General features: G+C 38.8%; 1 protein-coding gene across 3 annotated transcripts in view; it reads left to right on the plus strand.

Annotated features, from left to right (window-relative positions):
* Window positions 1-1076: 1076 nt before the first annotated feature.
* The window catches only part of VGLL3 (vestigial like family member 3), a 50603-nt gene continuing 30503 nt past the window's right edge, over window positions 1077-21176 (plus strand). The window contains exons 1-2 of one of the 3 annotated variants that reach the window (XM_015446585.3): window positions 1077-1605; window positions 13764-14046. In XM_015446585.3, coding sequence (XP_015302071.2) covers window positions 1480-1605; window positions 13764-14046 — 409 coding nt within the window. In that variant the 5' untranslated portion in view covers window positions 1077-1479. The remainder of the gene's footprint in view (window positions 1606-13763; window positions 14047-21176) is intronic. The other 2 variants (XM_015446586.3, XM_015446587.3) reach the window with 2 other exon arrangements.

Raw genomic sequence — 21176 nt, forward strand, 5'->3', positions numbered from 1 at the left:
CAGTACGGTGCATCATGCCTGTTATCCCAACATTTTGGGAGACCGAAGCAGGAGGATCCCTTGAACCCAGGAGCTAGAGTCCCCCCTAGGTAACATAGCAAGACCCTCTACAAAAATTAAAAAAAAAAAAAAAAAGCTGGGCGTGGTACTGCAGGCCTGTAGTCCCAGCTACTCCAGACGCTGAGATGGGAGGATCTCTTGAGCGTAGGGGTGGTAGCTGCAGTGAGCTGTGCTCATGCCACTGCACTCTAGCTCGGGCAACAGAGGGGAACCCTGTCTCAAAATAAATAAAATAATGTGAGTATAATTATTTCTACTGATTACGTCGGAATGCAAGTATATTCTCACAGATTTTTCCCCCCCATTTGGAGAGGGTCAGATCCAATTGCAAATAGATAAACCTTTATTAGCTGAATGGGCTTAATCAACTACCCTTTATTGCTCTATGAAAACCAGGCTGTAAAAGCCAAAAATGGTGGACGTCCCACAGCAGTTGTCATACCATGAAGATGTAAACTTAAAGCAGAGATTGCTTGTGGAAAACTGTGTTGCATTCTTGGCATGTGCGCACTTGTAGTGATGTTAACTTTCACTTACGATTATTTTAGTGTAGGAGCTAATCCCCGTGTATTCTGCGCCTGCTCTGTTTTACCCCTTTGTACACTTGGCTTTTGTTTGGCCCCAGCCTCTGAGTTGGTGTTCCCTGTAAAATCTCCTTGGAGCTGGGAAGCCCTTGCCCTGGCGGCCAGGTGACAGAGACAGGGTGGGAACCTGCCGAGCATCGAGGGCGCGGAGCCTCTGCATACCATTCCCCTCCCACCACCATCCAGTGCTGAGAGGCGGAGAGGGCTGCAAACTTCGCTCCAATCCGCAGCCAGCCTTCGCCGGGGTCCCCCTGCAGGGTGACCCGCCGGCTGCAAAGCAAGTTGGAGAAACTTCGCAAAGTTCCGCGTCAGAGCCTGGGGAGGCGAAGTGCTCCCCCTCCTCCCCGGCGTTCCCCCTCCCTCTGCCCCCGCCTCCCGGTCCTCTCACAGCCGGGAGCACTCGTGATAGGACGAGCCCCGGGCGTGCATTGTGTATATGCAAACCAGAACCGGGCTCCCCACGGCTGGCCGACCCGGGCCTGGGCTGTGGCTGTGACTGGCGCTGCCGTGGGCGCCGCAGCCCTCGCGGGAGCCGGACGCGGTAATGCCCCAGCGGCGCAGCGGGCGGCTGCGTCCCTGAGCCGCTATATAAGCGCGGCAGGGGACACCCGGAGGGGCTGAAGATGAAGGTGCCCGCGCACGGGCCCCCGCTGATTGCCTGTCCCTCCCGAGCCCGCGCCCCGCGCGGAGCCCGAGGCCGCCGAGGACCCGCCTTCGCCGCAGTAGCAGCTGGAGCAGCGACAGAGGCGGCAGCTGCGGCGGCGGCGCCCGCGCCCCTCGCGCCAGCGCGTAGAGCGGCGGCCGCAGCTCGGGGGCCGCCACTGCCCCGGCTGCCATGAGTTGTGCGGAGGTGATGTATCACCCCCAGCCGTATGGAGCGTCCCAGTATCTGCCCAACCCCATGGCAGCGACAACCTGCCCCACAGCCTACTACCAGCCGGCGCCCCAACCTGGCCAGCAGGTGAGTCACCGGCCGGGCAGCCTGCCGGGGGCGGGGGCGAAGGGCATCGAGAGTATCGGTCTGGGGCTCGGCGACGTCCCGCCGGCACGCGTGGCGCGGAGGATGCGCTGGGACCTGCGGGAGCGTCCTTGAGCAGAAGCCATCCCGAGAGAGCCGGGAAGGGAGAGCAGCGGGGTGTACGGGTGGGTGAGGCATGACCTGGCTGGGGGCTTCATTGAGCTGTGGTCACCGGAGCTCAGAGGCTGCGCCTCATAGCCACCCGAGCTCTTAGGACTCAGTTCTCTGAAGCTCACCAAGGGCATCTGTCTTAGGACTATGTGAGTAAACTTCCTTTACACCAACTATTTTGTTTGTTTGGAAAGTTGGAATGTTTGAGGGTTTTATTGATGAGGAAGATGAAGTGCGCTGACAGAGGTAGGGGAGGCTATCTGGAGAGTGAGTTCACGAAATGATCTGGGACTTTCATGGGGGAACACTGGTCTAGCATCATGTCTATCGGGTGTTACTAGAACTTCTCCACAGAATGTTTCTCCCTGTGACTGTGACTTAGAGGACAGGGATGGATTCCAAGGTTCTTCATTCATTTTTTCATCCCAGCAAAGCACAGAGCTTGTTATATAGTACGTGCTCAGTCTGTTGACAGTGTGTCCCTAGGCCAAAAGGTTACCTTGGATCTCTGAATGCTGGGTCTCCACTCTTCCAAGAGTGACTGAAGATGTCCGTAATAAGGGGTCGTGAACTGAGGAGATGATATCGTTACTTTAGAAGGAACAGTAGAGTTCTGGGGAATTTGGCACGAGGCGCCCTTGGACATTACTCTCTGGATACAATGGAGAGTGTGCCAAGGCTTAGTTAGTGCTACATTAAAATAAAAAATGTATGTGGCAAGGGCTGTACCAAAATAGAGTCCACCTCAGACTATGGGAATTAGGGTGGGTGGATTTGGAGAAACTTAAAAATGTATAACTAGATTTGGTTAGGAAATTACCATCCGTAGAATATATTGATTTATTTCTTTTTACTTTCTTAGGAACCACATGTTTTATTGCAAACCTTCATAGGTTTGGGCTGTTAATTAATCTGACTTTTTACTTTCTATATTTCCTCTACATCTGTCTCTTTGCTAGAATTACAGTGCTATGCTTTAGAAAGAAATCTAACTTTCTGTTTAGAATTTAGGAACTATGAAATTCAGCTAACTCTGGAAGGGTACATGTCCCAGATTCATCTGCTGAATAGTACCAGCTTCACTAGGACCAATTAGGGCCAAACAGGAAGGAGCCCTACTTTCCTGCTATCCTGTTTAAAAAAAAAAAAAAATTCAACAGCACCAGCATTTCAAAGCATCTCTGATATTATAGAGGCCTTCAATTATCATTTGGAATGTGGATGAGCAGCAAACTAAAACTTCTCTACGTATTCAGAAAGATACTTTCCTCCTTTATAAAATAACAAACTAGTAGAAGTTGTTTCAAATACGGCTTCATTTTTTTAGGGTTGTGAAATTAATGAATCTGTGGTGGCGTTCATACTACAACACTTTTTTTTTTTTGAGCTAGAAAATAACATTCGGTATCAGAGAAAATGGCAAATTACCAATCATAAAAGTTTTCAATAAGAAATGACTCCAAATACTTTATATAATGTTTGCAATGGCCCTGAGACTCTGTCCCCAATTCATTTCTCTTGCTAAAACCATCAACATACTGAAGACAACAATTTTAAAAAGTAAACAATAAAATAAAATTTAAAAAAAATTAGAAAAACTCTGACCAATGAGCTTCTTAAAAAGAAAACAATTTATCTACATTGATTAGTTCAACTTCTATATTTTGGACTTTTGTAGACATTGCTTAGCTAGATTAACTAGATGTTTGGCTGAGTCAACCATAAGAATGTAGTCAAGAGATGTGCTTGGAAATTTTCTTGTTGCTTTTACTAAAACAGCTTGTTCAAGATTTATTTCTTTCTTCTTCTTTTTCTTCTTCTTCTTCTTTTTTTTTTTTTTTTGGTTACGTAAAGAAACTATTTGACCATAACCGGCTGGTGAAATGAAAAAAAAAAAGACTTGATGGTGTAACTGTTCTTTTACTGTCAGAAGTTTATTTTGATGACCTACATTTTCTATTGGAAAAGAGAGTAAATCAGGAAATTCTTATCGGGCTGACAGCATTTTTAGACTATGTGATGCGTGGGTGAAGTGGGACTAATATTGACTTGGCCCTAATGCAGTCATCTGAGAATACATATTTTGGTTGTTTTTGCATTCCATAAGGTTTTATCATTATTATCCATGAAGATTGCTTTCTCCGTACATGGGAAGTGACCCCTAATAGAATCTTGCCTGGGAGACAAAAGTAAGGGCTACAACTCCTACTGAATTTGAAAAAATGATTTTTTGAGAAGGAAAAAATGGAAAAGGAGCAAAGAAAAGTAACAGTAATCAAGAAATTTTAATGGTCGTTTAAAGAAATGCTAGAAAAGACAACATTAAAGTTTTGTATTACTTCTGTATTCAATTATAATAGTGTATCTGTCAACTAATTTTCCCCGCAAACTGTGTAGCTCTGAAGTCCTTATTAATTACTATATCAGAATTATTCATTATGATGGATTTTAAACACAGGTATATTTTCCCTCTTAACAAATGATCATATAATATTGAGAATTATTTTGGAAATAACAGAACTTTATTATCCAGGCACGTGTATTCTCACCTGTTTCCCTATAAGCACAAATGTGCACTTGAAATTTAAGTTTAGGTTTTTGTTGAATATATTGTATGTTGTAGGTGGGTAATAAGTGAATGTCGTTTTAAAAACCTAGTGAACTGTATATATATTTATATTAGCTTGTACTGCAGTGTGTTACTTAGGTATACATTGGGCTAAAAATTCAAAGTAAGCTAAAATATGTCCAAAGTATAAATTTTATAGTCCCTGACATCAATTACTAGAGATTGCATGGCTGGGTATAAATCATACAGTGGGGTTTATAGAGCCAAAATTGCTGAGGGATGCTGGGTGACCTGTTTCCCATGCCCACCATCTCATCCTGGCTTTAATATGTCAGTCTCTAACATCTCCTCAGTAGAACTCTTGACTCGATCTCTCAGCACATGCTGTCAAATGTTTCAGAATTATGCAGTTTATAGATGAGGCAGAGAACAGTCACCGGCTTTCTAATTGCACATGGGGATTTTTTAACAATCACACTTTGGGCTTCATATAAAATAGAGTATATTTACTCTGTCTTCTTCCAGGGTAACAGCTGGATGAATCTGCATGCATGCTTTCACTTGAAAAAATTAAGTGCCCTTGGAGGCAGAACTTCAGTTGTAAGTTTTGCAAGGTGTTTTTTCAAACTCTGTCTGGACTCTGCTACCTTGGTTGAGTCATACAATTGTTCTGAGATTCAGTTTGTTAGAGAAAAAAGCCCTGGAAAAACATAACTTCAACTCTTCCTTTTACAAGTGAGAAAATGGATTTTTATAGGACTGAAATGCCTGGCTAAAGATTTCAAAGCTGGTGACAAAATTAGGACCACCAGATCTCCCTTTCTCCAGTGTAGCATCTTTGTACAATGCCGTGAAGTTTCCTAAAGCTTTTTAAACTTTTTTAATGTTTTGCTGTTGCACAATAGGCTTATTTTTGTCTTTAGATCCCCAATCAATTTGTTTTGATAATGAAGATTAATATGCAGTAGATTCTTTGGCCTTGGAGTGCGAGATTCTTTCCAAGTCCTTGGTAGTGTACTTTCTTAAGTTTAGGCATTCCAAGGCCTTTAGCAAGCATTTGGATTATGCTAATGACTTATGCTACCCGTGTTGCACCCCGTGTTGATGAAATAGTATATCCACTTAGCAAATGAATATTTATTTATCCAAAATAAAATACAGGAAGTGGTATTAGCAGTTAATTTTAAGTGCCTCATCTATTATAGCTCTTCCAATGTAAGTTGAGATTCATTAAGAGTAAATAATACAATTATAACCCAAGTAGTTTCCATTCACAGACAACTTATTTGAGGCAGAGGATCTATTTTTCTTGCAACTGTAAGTAAGGACTTAAGTGGATTTATAAAAATTCATACAGGATTTCTTTGAGAAAGAACAGCCCCTATAACTTCACACTACACAAATTAACCTCACTGTAGAGACTTAGAGACTTGAAGTGCCCCAGAGCTTCATGCTCCCAATGACTTCCCAGCCAGAAAATCCAAACCGGAGGAAAAATTAACTGTTAACATAACTGAACTGTTATCGCTGGCGGTCAACCAGAATGGAGATTACAATAATGATGGTAAGGGCAAGACTGAGATCCATAAAATCATGCATAGTGAGGATGTGTTCACCAAGAAACCAAATGCCAGGACAAGGTGACTCTCTGGAAATTTATCTAAAGGGTATTTTGACGAAATGCAACGAAGTCCTACCTTATCTGGCCCTTAGTAAAATTTTGCATCTCACAAAGCCGGAGATGGCAAGGAGACCTATAAGATGGTAAAAGAGGTGTTTAGAGTGGAAGACCTTGTTCTCCTACGCACCGTTTCTTCAGGCTACTGCAGAAGAGGCGGGGCTGTGTATATCACAAGTATATATATTTGTCATATCTATCTTTGCAAAGTGATTTTTCAGTGGAAATAAAACTCTTAAGCTTACGATACCTAAGACAGATCTTAAAGCAAACTTGTAAGCTAGGTGACTGTCATTCTAAGACCTGAGTGCTTAGCTTGGATCTCATTTCCATAGGCTCTGTGTCCAACTAACTTTTTAAAAAGCTGAAAATGAATATATCCTGTAATAGATAATACGTTAGGGTATTAGCTCCAAGAAAACATTTTTATTCAAGAAACAAAGACTCTCTAAGAGCTGAATTTGAGGCTCTGTCAGGGACAGTGAGAGCAAAACTTTTGAGCTAAGCTCTGCTCTGAACCTTTCAAAACACATCTCTTTAAGCAGCTGGTTTTCTGCTCTGACTACTCATTTAGGAAGACCCTAGGAGTGCCCTGAACCATTAGACCTAAACAGCTGCTGCTAGAACAACTCATAAATCCATATTTACTGATAGTTCAGTGGATAGCAGATTTACTCCAGTAATTTACAAGTGTGGTCTGAACTGGGAGAGCTGAACCGCTTTTCACTTGTCTCCTTCTTGAGTAGAAGAAGAAAAAAAAAAATGACCTAAATTCAACAGGTGTCATTTCTCCTTAAAACTATATGATTTCAGTGTGCCAAAACACTTGTCATTGGAGGATGAAGTAGGGGGACTCTAAAAGTGTGTCCTTTCTTGTTAATATGAAGACAGATAAAGGAAGCACCGTAACTAATTCCTAGGAATTGGGCTAGATGACCCATGTCTGAAAATAAATTATTCTTCAATGATCTGTAGGGTTTTTTTTTTGGCTAAATATCAGAAGAGGCAGCCAATCTGAGAAACAAAATTAAGTGTGAATTTGTCTAGAGCTCCAGCATGTTGCTTATTAAGATATAGAGTTGGATGAGAGACCTCTGAGAGCATCAAATCAAAGTTTCTTGTTTTCAAAAGAGGAAGCTAAGGGCCAGAAGCTTCAGTGGCTCGCTCAGACTCATGGAAATCGTTTTGGTCAAATCTTCTTTCCCATTTCAGTTCTCTTTCTATTGAATTCCCTTCCCATCGGTGCTGCTTTAGAAACAAGAAAACAGTAATTAACCTAGTGTTATCTTTTGAATTTTCTTACTTTTAAATTTTGGAATATTAGCCACTTAGAGAATCTAATGCAATCAGCCATGTCAATAAATCATGAGGCTCTCTTTATTTATGATTGCCTTTACCATACTCTTGCAACTAACTAGGAGAAGTGTGAGTTTAGGAACAGGCTATGACTCTCATCTTTGTGACTCCGAGTCTTTGCATAATTTCTGACCCAAAGTAGGTATTAATTGACAATTAGATAAATTAATGAATAATGGATAAATAACCTTAAAAATGTAATTACACCCTAAGTCCAGTAATAGAATTATACAAACTCACTAGAAATTTATATGTTGGAAACTGTTTTCTCCTTCAAAGTAGTTGGTTTGAGGGAGAACACATACCCTCATGATATGATCATTGCTTAAAACATTTTGGGAATGTAAATTTTGAAATCGCCTCTAAGCCTGTGGCACATTTTTTTGAACATCATTAAAACTGGAAATTTTTCTTCCTTGGAGGGGTTAGATTTGATTTTTTGATAGTGACAAGAATCGTTTAGAGGCAAATGCACTCGAAAGTAACTCATCATGTTGTTATATGATTTTTGGTTGACTCCTCCCTACTGTTAAGAAAAACAGACAAACAAACACAGAATCGTGAGGTGTGATTTTGTCTCACAGACTGACTCTCGTCAAATTTCCAAAATGGGATTTTCAGAAAAATTGTAGACAATTGTTTTATGTATCTGATTTGTCAAGGAGATAATATATTCTTAGATATAGAAGTTCAATTTCATCTAGAATGATGTATGTTTTTAAAAGCATGGCATTGATTAATTTCTATTTTTTTAATGTCATGAGTTTTAGACTGTCCTAGTTAGTATGTGATGCCACGCTGACTGATGTTTACGGCTTGTTTATTCAGTTAAAATAAATACCATAGAGACACATTTTCTTTAGTCTATTTTCTGGGCACATGCTTTGTAAACAAACAGAAATAGGTTCTAATCCCATCTCTGCCACTTACTATTATAATTAGACCATCCTGACCCAGTAATTTGCATATTAACTTATTACTTGGGAGTATTTATTCTGACAAAATATTTGTGTGTGGGAGGACAGTTATGTGAAACGAAATATACAAAAGGTTTGTGACATGTGTTCCTTAACTTGACCCAACCTCATATAAGCTGATCTAGCCTTCTCCAAACAGGCGAAGAAGCAAAAGCTGTTATCCAAGTAAATTAAGAAATATGTGGCCAGGCACGGTGGCTCATGTTTGTAATCCCAACACTTCTGGGAGGCTGAGGCAGGAGGATCTAAATAAGGCTAGGAATTTGAGACCAACCCTGGCAACATTGTGAGATCCTGTCACTACAAAAAAAATAAGAAAAAAAATAAGGCCAGCATGGTGGCACGCATCTGTAGTCCCAACTGAAGTGGGATAGCCATGTGAGCCTAAGAGGTGGAGGCTGCAGGGAGCCGTGGTCACACCATTGCACTCCAGCCTGGGTGACAGAGTAAGAACCTGTCTCAAAAGAAAAAAATACATATGGTCAAAGAGCAATGTGCTGCTTTTATGGCCTCTACGATTTTGAAATATTTAGAGAGAGCGATTTCTTCTTATAGCTCCAATCGTGTTTTTGAATATAAAAAAATCATTGTATTTTAAAAAGCTAGCCAGTAGATTTTCTTTTTAAATCTGTTTCTAAATATCCAAAGACTCCAGTGATTCATTAAAATACTTTTGTTTCCCTAGGAAAAAAGTTTCCACATATGCACGGTAATCATTTGGCATTTTGTAGGCTTAAGCCTTGGGGAGTTAGTGGTATTTGGCTCCTGACATGGAAGTCTTTCTCTTGTCAGACAAATCCTTCCCCGGCACATTCCTGCTGAAAAGTTTGTTACTGTTGTGCCTAGTGGCAAGCAGCGTGGCGGTTGGATATGGTCTGTACTGCCCAAGCGAACTCTCCACATTGATACTTTAACCTCTTTGTGAGTTAGCGTTCACTTTATAGCTATTAACCCATTTATTGTTTCATCTTACTCCAGAGTCATTTTACCTAGGGAAAAAGTGTCATAACTATATTGTGGTGAAGAGACATAAATGTGCGTTAAAAAACCCCAACAACTTGTAGTCTTTAAAGTCCCTTTAGATGACTTTATTTTTGTTAACATTTCTTCAGGGTCTTCTAAGCAAAACATAAATATTTCTGCGAAATCTGGATATTTTTAGGAAGTGATTGTGCATTTTGAGAAAAATACCAATTAGATTACATTTTGACCTTGAATCAAGAAATCTGGGTTCTGATGATTTGATATTTAGTCTCAATGTTTTGAATTTTATATATTATTTCCAAGAAAGAATGTAACACTAGGAACGTTTCACTGAAGGAGCAAAGACCAAGTGAATACAGAATGTGGCAGAAGTGCTCATGAGTAAAATACTTAGTTAAAAAAAAAAAAAAAAAAGCAGAGCTGGACGCCGTGGCTCACGCCTGTAATCCCAGCACTTTGGGAGACTGAGGGGGGTGAATCACCTGAGGTCAGGAGTTTGAGACCAGCCTGGCCAACATAGTGAAACCCCGTCTCTACTAAAAATACAAAAAATTAGCTGGGCATCGTGGCGGACACCTGTAATCCCAGCTACTAGGGAGGCTGAGGCAGGAGAATCACTTGAACCTGGGAGGCGGAGGTTGCAGTGATCCAAGAACGCTCCATTGCACTCCAGCCTGGACAACAAGAGCAAAAGTCCGTCTCAAAAAAGAAAAAAAAAAAAAAACCCAAACAAAACAAAAAAAAACAATAAATTGATTTACAGTCAACAAAATACAGATATTAGAAAGTAGTTGAGGCACGAGAGTCTATGGAGAATGGCAAATGAAATTAAGATGGGATGAATGGCAGCATTTGAATCGATTGCTGTTTAAATGTTGTATTTCTGTTTTCTTCATGATCACATTTAATGTTAAAACAAAAGTATGCAAATTCAACCTTAGCACATTAGTTAGTTATCAGGTCATTTGATACTCTGAAATTCTTATTTTAACCAGTACTGTTGATCGTGAGGCTATGTCTGTGTGTGTGTGTGTGTGTATGTGTTGTAAACGTAAATGTTTAAATTGGTTCATTATAATCTGCGAAAATTAAATTAACCTAACTTTATCCTTTTTTTTTTTTTTTTTTGAGACGGAGTCTCGCTGTGTCTCCCAGGCTGGAGTGAGTGGCGCCATCTTGGCTCACTGCAAGCTCCGCCTTCCGGGTTCCCGCCATTCTCCTGCCTCAGCCTCCCGAGTAGCTGAGACTACAGGCGCCGCCACCTCGCCCGGCTAGTTTTTTGCATTTTTTAGTAGAGACGGGGTTTCACCGTGTTAGCCAGGATGGTCTCAATCTCCTGACATCGTGATCCACCCGCCTCGGCCTCCGAAAGTGCTGGGATTACAGGCATGAGCCACCGCGCCCGGCCCAATCTAACTTTATCTAAAAAAAAAGTGCAAGTGGCAATGGTAGAGTTCTTGTGTCCTGCCTATTGGTAGATATAAGCTTTTTTCATTTTATTTGTTTGATAGTTTTCTAGCAAATTTATTTAATTAGTAAAAGAATCTGGCTTAAAGAACCCAGAGAGAGAAAAAGAAAACAGAAAGTATATTTTATAATCATTCCAAAAAAATTTATTTAAGTAGAGGAATCAGTATAGATATTTTAAAGAACCATATATGTTTGCCATATCAAAAAGGAATATTTCAGTATATGTATTTATGTAAATATAGATATATTACATATATGAAATAAAAATGTAAAGAATGCATACATTGAGATAATTCTTTTTCTAAAATAAACTGATGATGAGCTTTTTAATGCAGGGGCAGCTTTCGCTTACTATTCCCCATTGCATATTGAAAAATATAATTTTTAGGTTAGTTTATTTCTATCCAACCATTCAAAAATTGGTAGGAAAGGTAACACAATATTATGAAGCATTTAGAAAACTGAAATCTTAAATAGATTGAAATTCTATAGTTTAAATACAATGATTGGTTTAAAAATATCAATTTTAAAATTGATATTTTATGATTGCTACTATTGATCAGAATACTATTTGACATTTGTATCAGGATTCATGGCTTTCAAATCCTTTATATATATATATATGTGTATATATATAAAACTTCACTTTTATTTCATCTGAGAATTAATTGCTGTCAATTAAAGATAAAATAAAACATTGACTTTATTTGGATTGTTAACATAGCTAGGCTCTTCTATTTAAAGAATGAATGTTACAATTAAACAAATAAAGCATTTATATGCAGAGCCCCACTCTCACAAACTGATGCTGGGCTGGACAATAACAGAAAAAAGAAATTAGTTTCACGAATAATGATGAACATTTGTGGACAATGATGCCACCATGTAGATAGGTTTTAGGGTTTTTGTTTTCATGTAAATACAGAGCGGCTTTTAATGTTCCAGAATATTCAACAGAGAGTGTGTGCATACGGTTAAAACAGTACATGTTTTAGGTAAATACACATGCACCGAAAGAAGCAGCACTGTGATTTGACTAATAAATTATAATATTCATTTAATTTTAGAATGGAATTTAAAACTAGGAGTGGCTTTAGAGGTTATTTAGCTCGATTCCCTAATTTTACACATACCATATGGTTCTATGGTGTTTTTACTATTGAAGTTAAATATAAAAATGTTCAAATCTGTGCAGAAGTAGATTATGAGAAAGGAAAGCACTCGGTCATTGCAATTACCTATTCATCAGCAAGGCACATTCACTTACAAAGAATGAATTATCTATTCATCAACAAATCATAACCATACTGACACAAATTTTAAATAAAAGCAAAATATATATTTATAAATAACCATCCTGAAACAATAACTAGAAGCTCATAGTATTTCTGAATATTTCAGTACTCACCTTATACAAGAGCAACATATTCACTGCTGGGGAAAGGGGCCAAATTGTTGAATGGTGCATTTATAATTTGGAGCTATAGATATTGAAGCTAGTAATTACATTAGAAATACAGAGTCTGGGGTAGGTATTTTGCTAACATATGAAAAATTACTGGGTATTCCGGAGTGATTTCTCTTTTTCTATTCACATTCATTTTCCAGCATGCATTTTTTTCAAAGTAAAAAAAAATGGTATGATCAAGGATCAGGTTTTGCAGACATAAGGATGACAGAGAAAGCTCGTTTGGTCACTAGAATAATACATTTCACAATCTTTAGCATTATCTTCTTATATGTAATTCGCTTTGAAGTTGATAATAAATGTAATATGTGCTCAGTGAAAAATGTTTGGAAATATTGAAAAGCAGGAATAATAAAATATCTATTAACTATAAATGTATTACACAGAAAAACAATACAAAATACATTTTTGTAATTGTTTTACTCTTGATGTCCCTCCCTGCCTTTCCCTACCACATGTATGCACATGCATATCTATACTCTAGATACCCCTCTCTGCCATTCCCCAGCACATGTGTGCACACACATGTCTATACCTGTCTGATTTTCTTATGCATTTGGACTCTGCAGCTCACACGATTTGTGACTTTTGGCAAGTAACTTAACTTTTCTGTGCTTTAGCTTTTTAATCTTTACAATATGGATAGTATTAATAGCCATGTTATAGAATTATAAAGATTCAATGAGGTGATAAATAGAAAGTTTTAGAAGCTTGTCTGACATAATGTATATTATGAGAGTTATCATATATTTTAAACATTTTAAGTTAACAAATCTTTCTCATTTTTATTTGAAAGATTAACCCGCTACTAGTATTTTATAATATTTTCAGCAAGCCATAATAAAACTTTTTCCCCTCATGATAATGATGGTAAGTGGAACATCTGAAAAATATGTTCCATGTAAAATGCATCTTCACACAGACTTATTTTGTCATTTTAGTTTGATTTTTGAGAAATGAGTTCAGCACATCTGCCAAATCCTTTTATAAGATGCTACATTCCTGTTTTTATTTTAGTTTATTTTATTTATGAAAAGTTCTTTTCTTCTCCACCCCACCCCCAGACAGTCATTCCTCTCTGTCCTAAACCGTAACACTGCTGTATGTTACATTTTTAAAAGTAAACCAAAACTGGGAAGAAAAACTTTTTTTAAAATGTCATTCTCCCGTTGGACTAGCTAGATGAAAAAACAAAAAGCAAAAACAAAAACAAAATCCTATTTTGAAAATATGCTATTTGATAATGGGCTTTTATGTTTGTTTGCCAAATGTAGAATCACAGACTTTTTATTAATATTATTTTTTTTTAGTGTGGGAAGGAGGCAACTGGTTTGGGGAGGAAAAAGATGGAATAAAGCAGATGAAGTAGAATCCGTTTGCAAACATATGTTAATATTTAGATTGTTTTTTTTTTAAAGTGAAAACTTAACTAGTGAATGCCTTTTTACAAACTGTCTTTGATACTGTGTTTTGTTTATTCCATCCCAGAAGAAGTTAGCGGTATTCAGCAAGATGCAGGACTCTCTGGAAGTCACCCTTCCCAGCAAACAAGAGGAGGAGGATGAGGAGGAGGAGGAGGAGGAGGAGGAGAAAGACCAGCCTGCCGAGATGGAGTACCTTAACTCTCGCTGTGTCCTTTTCACTTATTTCCAGGGAGACATTGGGTCAGTAGTGGATGAACACTTCTCAAGAGCTTTGGGCCAAGCCATCACCCTCCATCCAGAATCTGCCATTTCAAAAAGCAAGATGGGGCTAACCCCCCTATGGCGAGGTAAGAATTCAAAAGCAGATGCTCTCCAGGGCACTGTCTTTGTTTCGCAACTGCCTGTACCAGGTTCCAGCTGGAGACTTGCCCCTGAGGATGGATATCCACTTGCTTTTTAATATTTAAGGACAGCGAGGAATTTCTTTCAGACAAACAGCTGGATCGGTTTTGTCACATGTGGAATGCAGGGTTGGAAAGGATGCAGTCACACCCCTTAAATTCCTCATGGAAAGGAGTGATACAACCGGCTTGAGTTTATAGTGGCCGCATTGAGCTGCGAAGCACCATTCCTAAAGCCCCAGTGGCCCAATTTGGATCTCTAAATAATAGGCGTGTCTAAATCAGCTTTTAAAAACTTAGCTCTTGCTCATTCCAGTAGGTGCTACGTGATGACATACCAGAGACCTGAATCTGACCCAGGAACACAGACATTGAAAGCTGTCTGTGTTCTTTTAATAGACTTCTCTATCCTGATTGGTGGTTGTATTAACTCTTTGTAGTATACAATCTAGGCATTTTTGGCAGCCTCTACATGGTTTAAACTAGTGTTTTTACCTTGATAAAGAAAGAGCTGCACGTTGGACTCCTTTATTTCTCTCTATATTGAGGTCACAGAGATATGTTTGAAACTGATTTCTGACTCACAGAAAATTATTGGTGACATCTAAATCAGGGTAATTACAGGGTTGGAGAAAAACATAAGATGTCATTTCAATGACAGCTTCAGAGAAATTTGTTACAGTGATGATTTCTTCCAAACTCACCTGGTTATAGGAATGATCTAGTAAAATGGTTCTCGAGGTATGATGTTCCTGACCAGGAACATCGGTGCCACATGGGAGCTTGTTAGAAGTGCAAATTCTTGGGCTCCACCCCAGACGTGCAGAATCAGAAACTCTGGGATGGGGCAGTCTGTGTTTTAACCAGCCCTCCCAGTAACTCCAGTGCAGGCTTGAGCTTGATAATCATTGATCTAGTCCTGTTAAGGACAGTTTGCAGGACCCCCTTATCTCGAGTCTGTTGAACTGGAATCTTCAAGTGTGGGAATCACACTTGAACAAGGGCTCTGGGTGATTCCTGTCATGAGGAAAAGCTGGCCACCTGTGGGCAGGGCCAGGTGAGCAGTGAGCAGTGACTAGTGGTACCTTCTCTGAAGCACTGGAATGGTTCTGCTCCACTGTAGAAGTCCTGGCCACGTGGAATTGCTGGGCCTGATCTTTTCTTACCTACTTTATCTTTCTTTTCTTCTCTCCCTCCCTCCCTTCTTACCCTCTCTCCTTCATTCCCTCTCTGCTTGCCTCCTCAGCTCTCCTCTTTTTTTTCTTTCCTTCCTTCTTTATTTTTCTCTTCAGTAAATATAAACAACACTAAACAGTGACTATAAAGGGTAAGGTGGATTACAAATAATATATCCAAGGCCTTGATGGAAGTGAATTGAAAAACATTCTACTTATTTGATTAGTGAGCATTATGGACTTACTATGAGAACTGAGACTTAGTCCTTGGAAGCCTATGATGCTTACGTAATAGACTAATGTCCTATTTAACAGGATGTGATGAATAATTTTAATAATTTGTAGAGGAAGAAAATAGGAAAACATTAGTGAATTAGATGGCTTTAATAAATAATTTGATATATTAATAATGAATCCTATTAAGATAATCAGTCCCAAGAGACTAATACATATAATGTCTACTTCTTTTAGCACATGGGCATATGCAACCTTGTTATCATTTAACGTGAGAAATCAGAATTAATGTCCTAAATTATTTCTTGGTGCCAGGGTGATTATCTATGGTATCATATTCAAAATAATTTTCAGTGGGATGTTGTGAATGTGTGGAAACCTTACAACATATCAGCATTTTCCCTGTAATTTGCATAACACACTACACAAGGTCCTTTAGCAGATGTTAAAAGTGTAACATAGAAAGGGCTAATCAAGGCAATGTTTTCATAACTATTATTAAAATTTTCTTGGAACCATCTTAAAATTTGATCTTTAAATATGTCACCTGTTTTAGTCATTGACATACTCGGCAAACATTTATTAACCTCCTGCTATGTGTTACGCAATGTGCTAAGTCCTGAGACAGCCCAAGGCTCTGCCCTCATGGAGCTGACGTCTTGGGGTAGAAACAGGAAACAAACAATTGTTACGAAAGATGTTATTTTACCTAAGGTGATAACAAAAGCCCTGTAGGGCACAGTTACGTTTGAGCAGATAGCTGAAGGAAATAAGAATACTCATCATGTGGTTACCTAGGGGAAAATAATTCTACACACGGGACAGACAGTACAAAGGCCCTGAAGATGGAATGGGCTTGGAATATTTAATGAGAAGCAAAGATGCTGATGTGAGGCGAATGGAATGCAAAGCGATAGGTGGAGAACAGATGTTTTAGAACTTTTTTTTTTGGAGGAGTTTCGCTCTTGTCACCCAGGCTGGAGTGCATTGACGCGATCCCGGCTCACTACAATCTCCGCCTCCCCAGTTCCAGCGATTCTCCTGCCTCAGCCTCCAGAGTAGCTGGGATTACAGAGGGCCTCCACCATGCCCAGCTAATTTTTGTATTTTTTTTAGTAGAGACAGGGTTTTACCATGCTGGCCAGGCTGGTCTTGAACTCCTGACCTCAGGTGATCCACCTGCCTTGGCCTCCCAAAGTGCTGGGATGACAGGCGCAAGCTACCCCTCCCGGCTATGTTACCGGTTTTTACATCAGTTTTTCAGAGTATACCAGGAGAACACAGCATGCACTTCAATTTTTAGCTCCTATTCTCCCACGGAGTCTACAAATACTGTATCTTCTTGTGGTACCTAATTTTTTCTGATGCTCACGACAATGTGTTTCTATGTGGAAAATCTGAAATAGATATTAATTTAATGATTAAGTGACTGAATTAAATGAACCAATTTCATACCATGTATCCAGAATTAGAAGACAAAAGAGTCTTTAGAAGACAAAAGAGCAAATTTCTTGGAAATAAGTTACATGAAATCTTTGGGTATAGTTTTCTTATTTATAAAATAAGGGGGTTGAAGCAAAGAATTGGTAAAAATCTTTTCTCCTGTAAAGTTCTATAATTTCAAAGGTATTATGTGCTTTTCTTAGATCTTTGCCATAATTGTCTTCAGCTGTGAATTAGTCATATTTAGATAAATATATAAAACTTGTGTAGGATTTATAGGACAGCCATAAACGATAAATAAAGATATAGAAAATGTCTTAAAGAAGAGGTTCAGGCCGGGCGCGGTGCCTCAAGCCTGTAATCCCAGCACTTTGGGAGGCCGAGACGGGCGGATCACAAGGTCAGGAGATCGAGACCATCCTGGCTAAAACGGTGAAACCCTGTCTCTACTAAAAAATACAAAAAACTAGCCGCGAGGTGGCGGGTGCCTGTAGTCCCAGCTACTCAGGAGGCTGAGACAGGAGAATGGCCCGAACCCGGGAGGCGGAGCTTGCAGTGAGCTGAGATCCGGCCACTGCACTCCAGCCTGGGCGACAGAGCGAGACTCCGTCTCAAAAAAAAAAAAAAAAAAAAAAAAAAAGAAGAGGTTCAATAAAATGAGATTCACACTTTTATTCTCATAAAACAGGAGAGTTGGTGGCAATTTAATATTAATTGGCAAGGCTACACAGAATTGGAAAATGCAGTCTTTGGAGTCCATTGGTTTTAGATTCATGTTCCAGCCTTTACCTTCTGCTTGCAATGTGATCTTGGATTACTAAATTGAAATCTCTTACGTCGACTTCCTCAACTGTAATATGTGTTTATTGATACCCATCTCCTAGAGTTATTGTAAAGATTTTTAAATAATGTATATGAATAATTTAGCATAGAGGTTGACTCAAGGTGCTAAATGAAAGTCAGATGCCTTTTCTCTTTTCCTGAAGTAAGTTTCCACTCATTTGGCACATGGAAAACAAACCCTGAGCCTTTATCCAGGAACATTGTTTTCTGGAACTTTGTGTTTTTGGTAGAAAACACAGAGTCTTAGATAATAGTAGATACTAAAGGCTAACGATGATGTTAGTGGCCATGGCGATGATGCTTAGAAAGGAACTGCTGACCAAGTGTTAAAGGGTCTAGTTTACAGCATAAAGTTATTACAGTGCCACAGAAGTGCTACTATGCCACAAACAAATTAAATAACTGAATCAAGTTTAACTGCAGAATAGATTTCCATGGTAAATCTTTAAACAAAGAATAGTGTGTGTCAGCTAATAATGGAATAATGGTTATACTTTGAATGTATGTCTCCTTGATGAAGCTAGGAAAGTTTTTTTAGGTGTTTTTCAGCTGTAAGGCAAACACTTAATGACAGGAAGTACATGTATTTTATTTGGCAATGTCTTACCAGTTACCTCTAATCCTGCTATATGTTCTAACAGGGTTGAAAGAATTTCATTTCTTTCTATTAAAAAAAGCTAATGAGGCCGGGCGCGGTGGCTCATGCCTGTAATCCCAGCACTTTGGGAGTCCGAGGCGGGCGGATCACCTGAGGTCAGGAGTTTGAGACCAGTCTGGGCAACATTGTGAAACCCCGTCTCTACTAAAAATACAAAAAATTAGCCAGGCGTGGTGGCAGCCACCTGTAATCTCAGCTACTTGGGAGGCTGAGACAGGAGAATCACTTGAACCCGGGAGGCAGAGGTTGCAGTGAGTTGAGATTGTGCCATTGCACTCCAGCCTGGGTGACAGGGCAAGACTCCATCACAAAAAAAAAAAAAAAAGAAAAAGAAAACCTAATGAATATGATTGTTCCCTTATCTCCATACAAATACGTGTTTACTGATACCCTTCTCCTAGTGTTATCATAAAGATTTTTAAAGTAATCTATATGATTAATTTGGCGCAGAGCTAAACATTGGCTTCAAATACGTCTATGCACTGATCTTCACAGAAATGAGTGTGTGTGTACCTGTAGAAAAGGGCAGGACTTATGTCAAGCCATAGCAGAGTAGATCACTGACTTAAAACCATCCTGAATGCTAATCTTACTGATACTGTAGCTGCAAAGAAAATTATCTGTTGGCTCATTGATGTACATAGGGTCTGCTTGAGCAATTCATTCTCATGGGAAAAAAAAAAAACTCTCGAAATAAATACGAAACCTAAATAGTCGAATGGAGAAAGAAAAAGGAGGGCCTGTCTGATGAGCTGGCTGATACTGGAAATGAACAGAATGTCCATAGGACCAAGACATGGGGAAAAAAGTGAGGCGTGACTAACCTCACCCTGCTGCCTCCAAGGAGTATCAGCCTCTGACATCATCCCTTGAAACTCTCATTGTAGAGTCACAAGGCCCATTTTGAGCAACTCTAGAAGAAAGTAACTAGAGGGCAATCTTCGGACATAATGGTAATGCATAATTACTGAATGACAGAAAACACTGGAACACATGTCATTTCACCTCTGACCCAGCCATTTATTTTCGTGGGAAGAACAACAAGAGAATGGCAATGAAATTACAGCAAGAACGCTTTAGGTTAAGAATTGAGTAGAATTTTGTTTTTTTACTGCTATTAATAAAAAATGTAAAAATGTTACCTTTTAACATTTAATAATGATGTTTTAATCAATTTTGATTCTAATGTGGTTTCTGGAAATTTTTAAGATGACTTAGAGTTTCTGCAACACTTCATTGTCCCGTTTTCCTTTTAATTTAGTTGTTGTTATTTTCAAAATTAATAAGCTATATCATTCTTTAAATTTTGAATCTTATCTTTCTTAACTTTTTTACCCTGAGATTTTTTAAAATTGTTTTTTGGGTGTGTGTGTGTGTGTGTGTGTGTGTTTTAAAGAGACATTTAGAATCAGTGTAAAAAGTATCCCAGCTATTATGAAATTGAAAGAAATACCTGGTGTACCATGTTCCAGTCTAAATCAGATAGTGAGATTACTAGGTTTGCTTTGAGTGGATTGTATTAGACAATGTATCAATATTACCATTTTCTTTTTTGTCTAGAAATAAACTTGTGTGTATGTATGTGTGTGTAATATTTTTAACCCCAAATGCATATTGAATCAAAATTACAGTTGGGCTTTTTGTATGTGTTAGACTGTCAGTGTCAACATCATCCAAATATCAGTTAACATCATCTGTGTATCAGGTAATATTGAATCCAAAATCACCATATAATGTTAATAGCATAAAGTACTGTATTGCCTTCACTAACCTGAAATGTAATATTGCATAGAAATAGCTCACACAGCTTTTCATATGTTTTCTTCATCCAACAAATATGGCTGTGATTAAGTACTCATAAGCAAAGAATCATGTAATGAAAAAAATTTACATACATATGAAATAAGCACACTGATTCTCAGGCATGAAACAAAGCATATCATCTCTTCCTTTGCATCAAGACTTTTTTCTTTAAACAAGTAAGACACCGAATAGTGATTCTGAAGTATAAGCTTCTTCATAAACTTATTTTCAATTCAATATTGTTTCAATTGTAAATGCAACAGGTTTTTTTTCAAGGGCTGCATAGATCTTTGCAAACTTTATATTAATCTCAAGAGACATATTGACTGGGAAAATATTAAGTTCCTTTTAATTTTATTTTTCCCTGGAGCATTTTTAAACTCTGTTCATTCTTTATGGAGTGCATTTTCAAAAATAGATTTCTACTTTCAATAATAATGTATTCACTAATCATGGTACAGTACTTCATAAATATACCAATAATATTTTTGATAAGGAATTCATTCATTATTCCCTTTTGTGCCTGCATATTCAAACTGCATAAGCATCTATAAAATGAGATTGGCTCCATGTACATATAAATGAGCCTAAAAGCATACAGAGAAATGGTATATACTCTGTACTTTTGACATCTTAATAGTGGATTTTAATAAGGGAAATTCTGTATCTCTGGCACTTACTTGTGGTTGGGGTTAACTAGTTTTCATAATAGGATTCTAGCCCCCCAGGAGATGGAAGTTAGGAGCAGAATGAAGGCTTTGGTCCCACCAGATGGGGGTTGTGAGAGCAAAGCGGCAGACGTGTGGTAGCAGGGATGAACTATGTAGAACAAGGAGCCTCTCTAAACTCTGTGCATGGCTTTTAAGTTTAAACATTGATGGCTTTCATTGTGGGTGTGACTGAAATATTCTACAAATGAC

This window comes from Macaca fascicularis, chromosome 2, assembly GCF_037993035.2.
Source record: "Macaca fascicularis isolate 582-1 chromosome 2, T2T-MFA8v1.1".
Classification (NCBI taxonomy): Eukaryota; Metazoa; Chordata; class Mammalia; order Primates; family Cercopithecidae; genus Macaca; species Macaca fascicularis.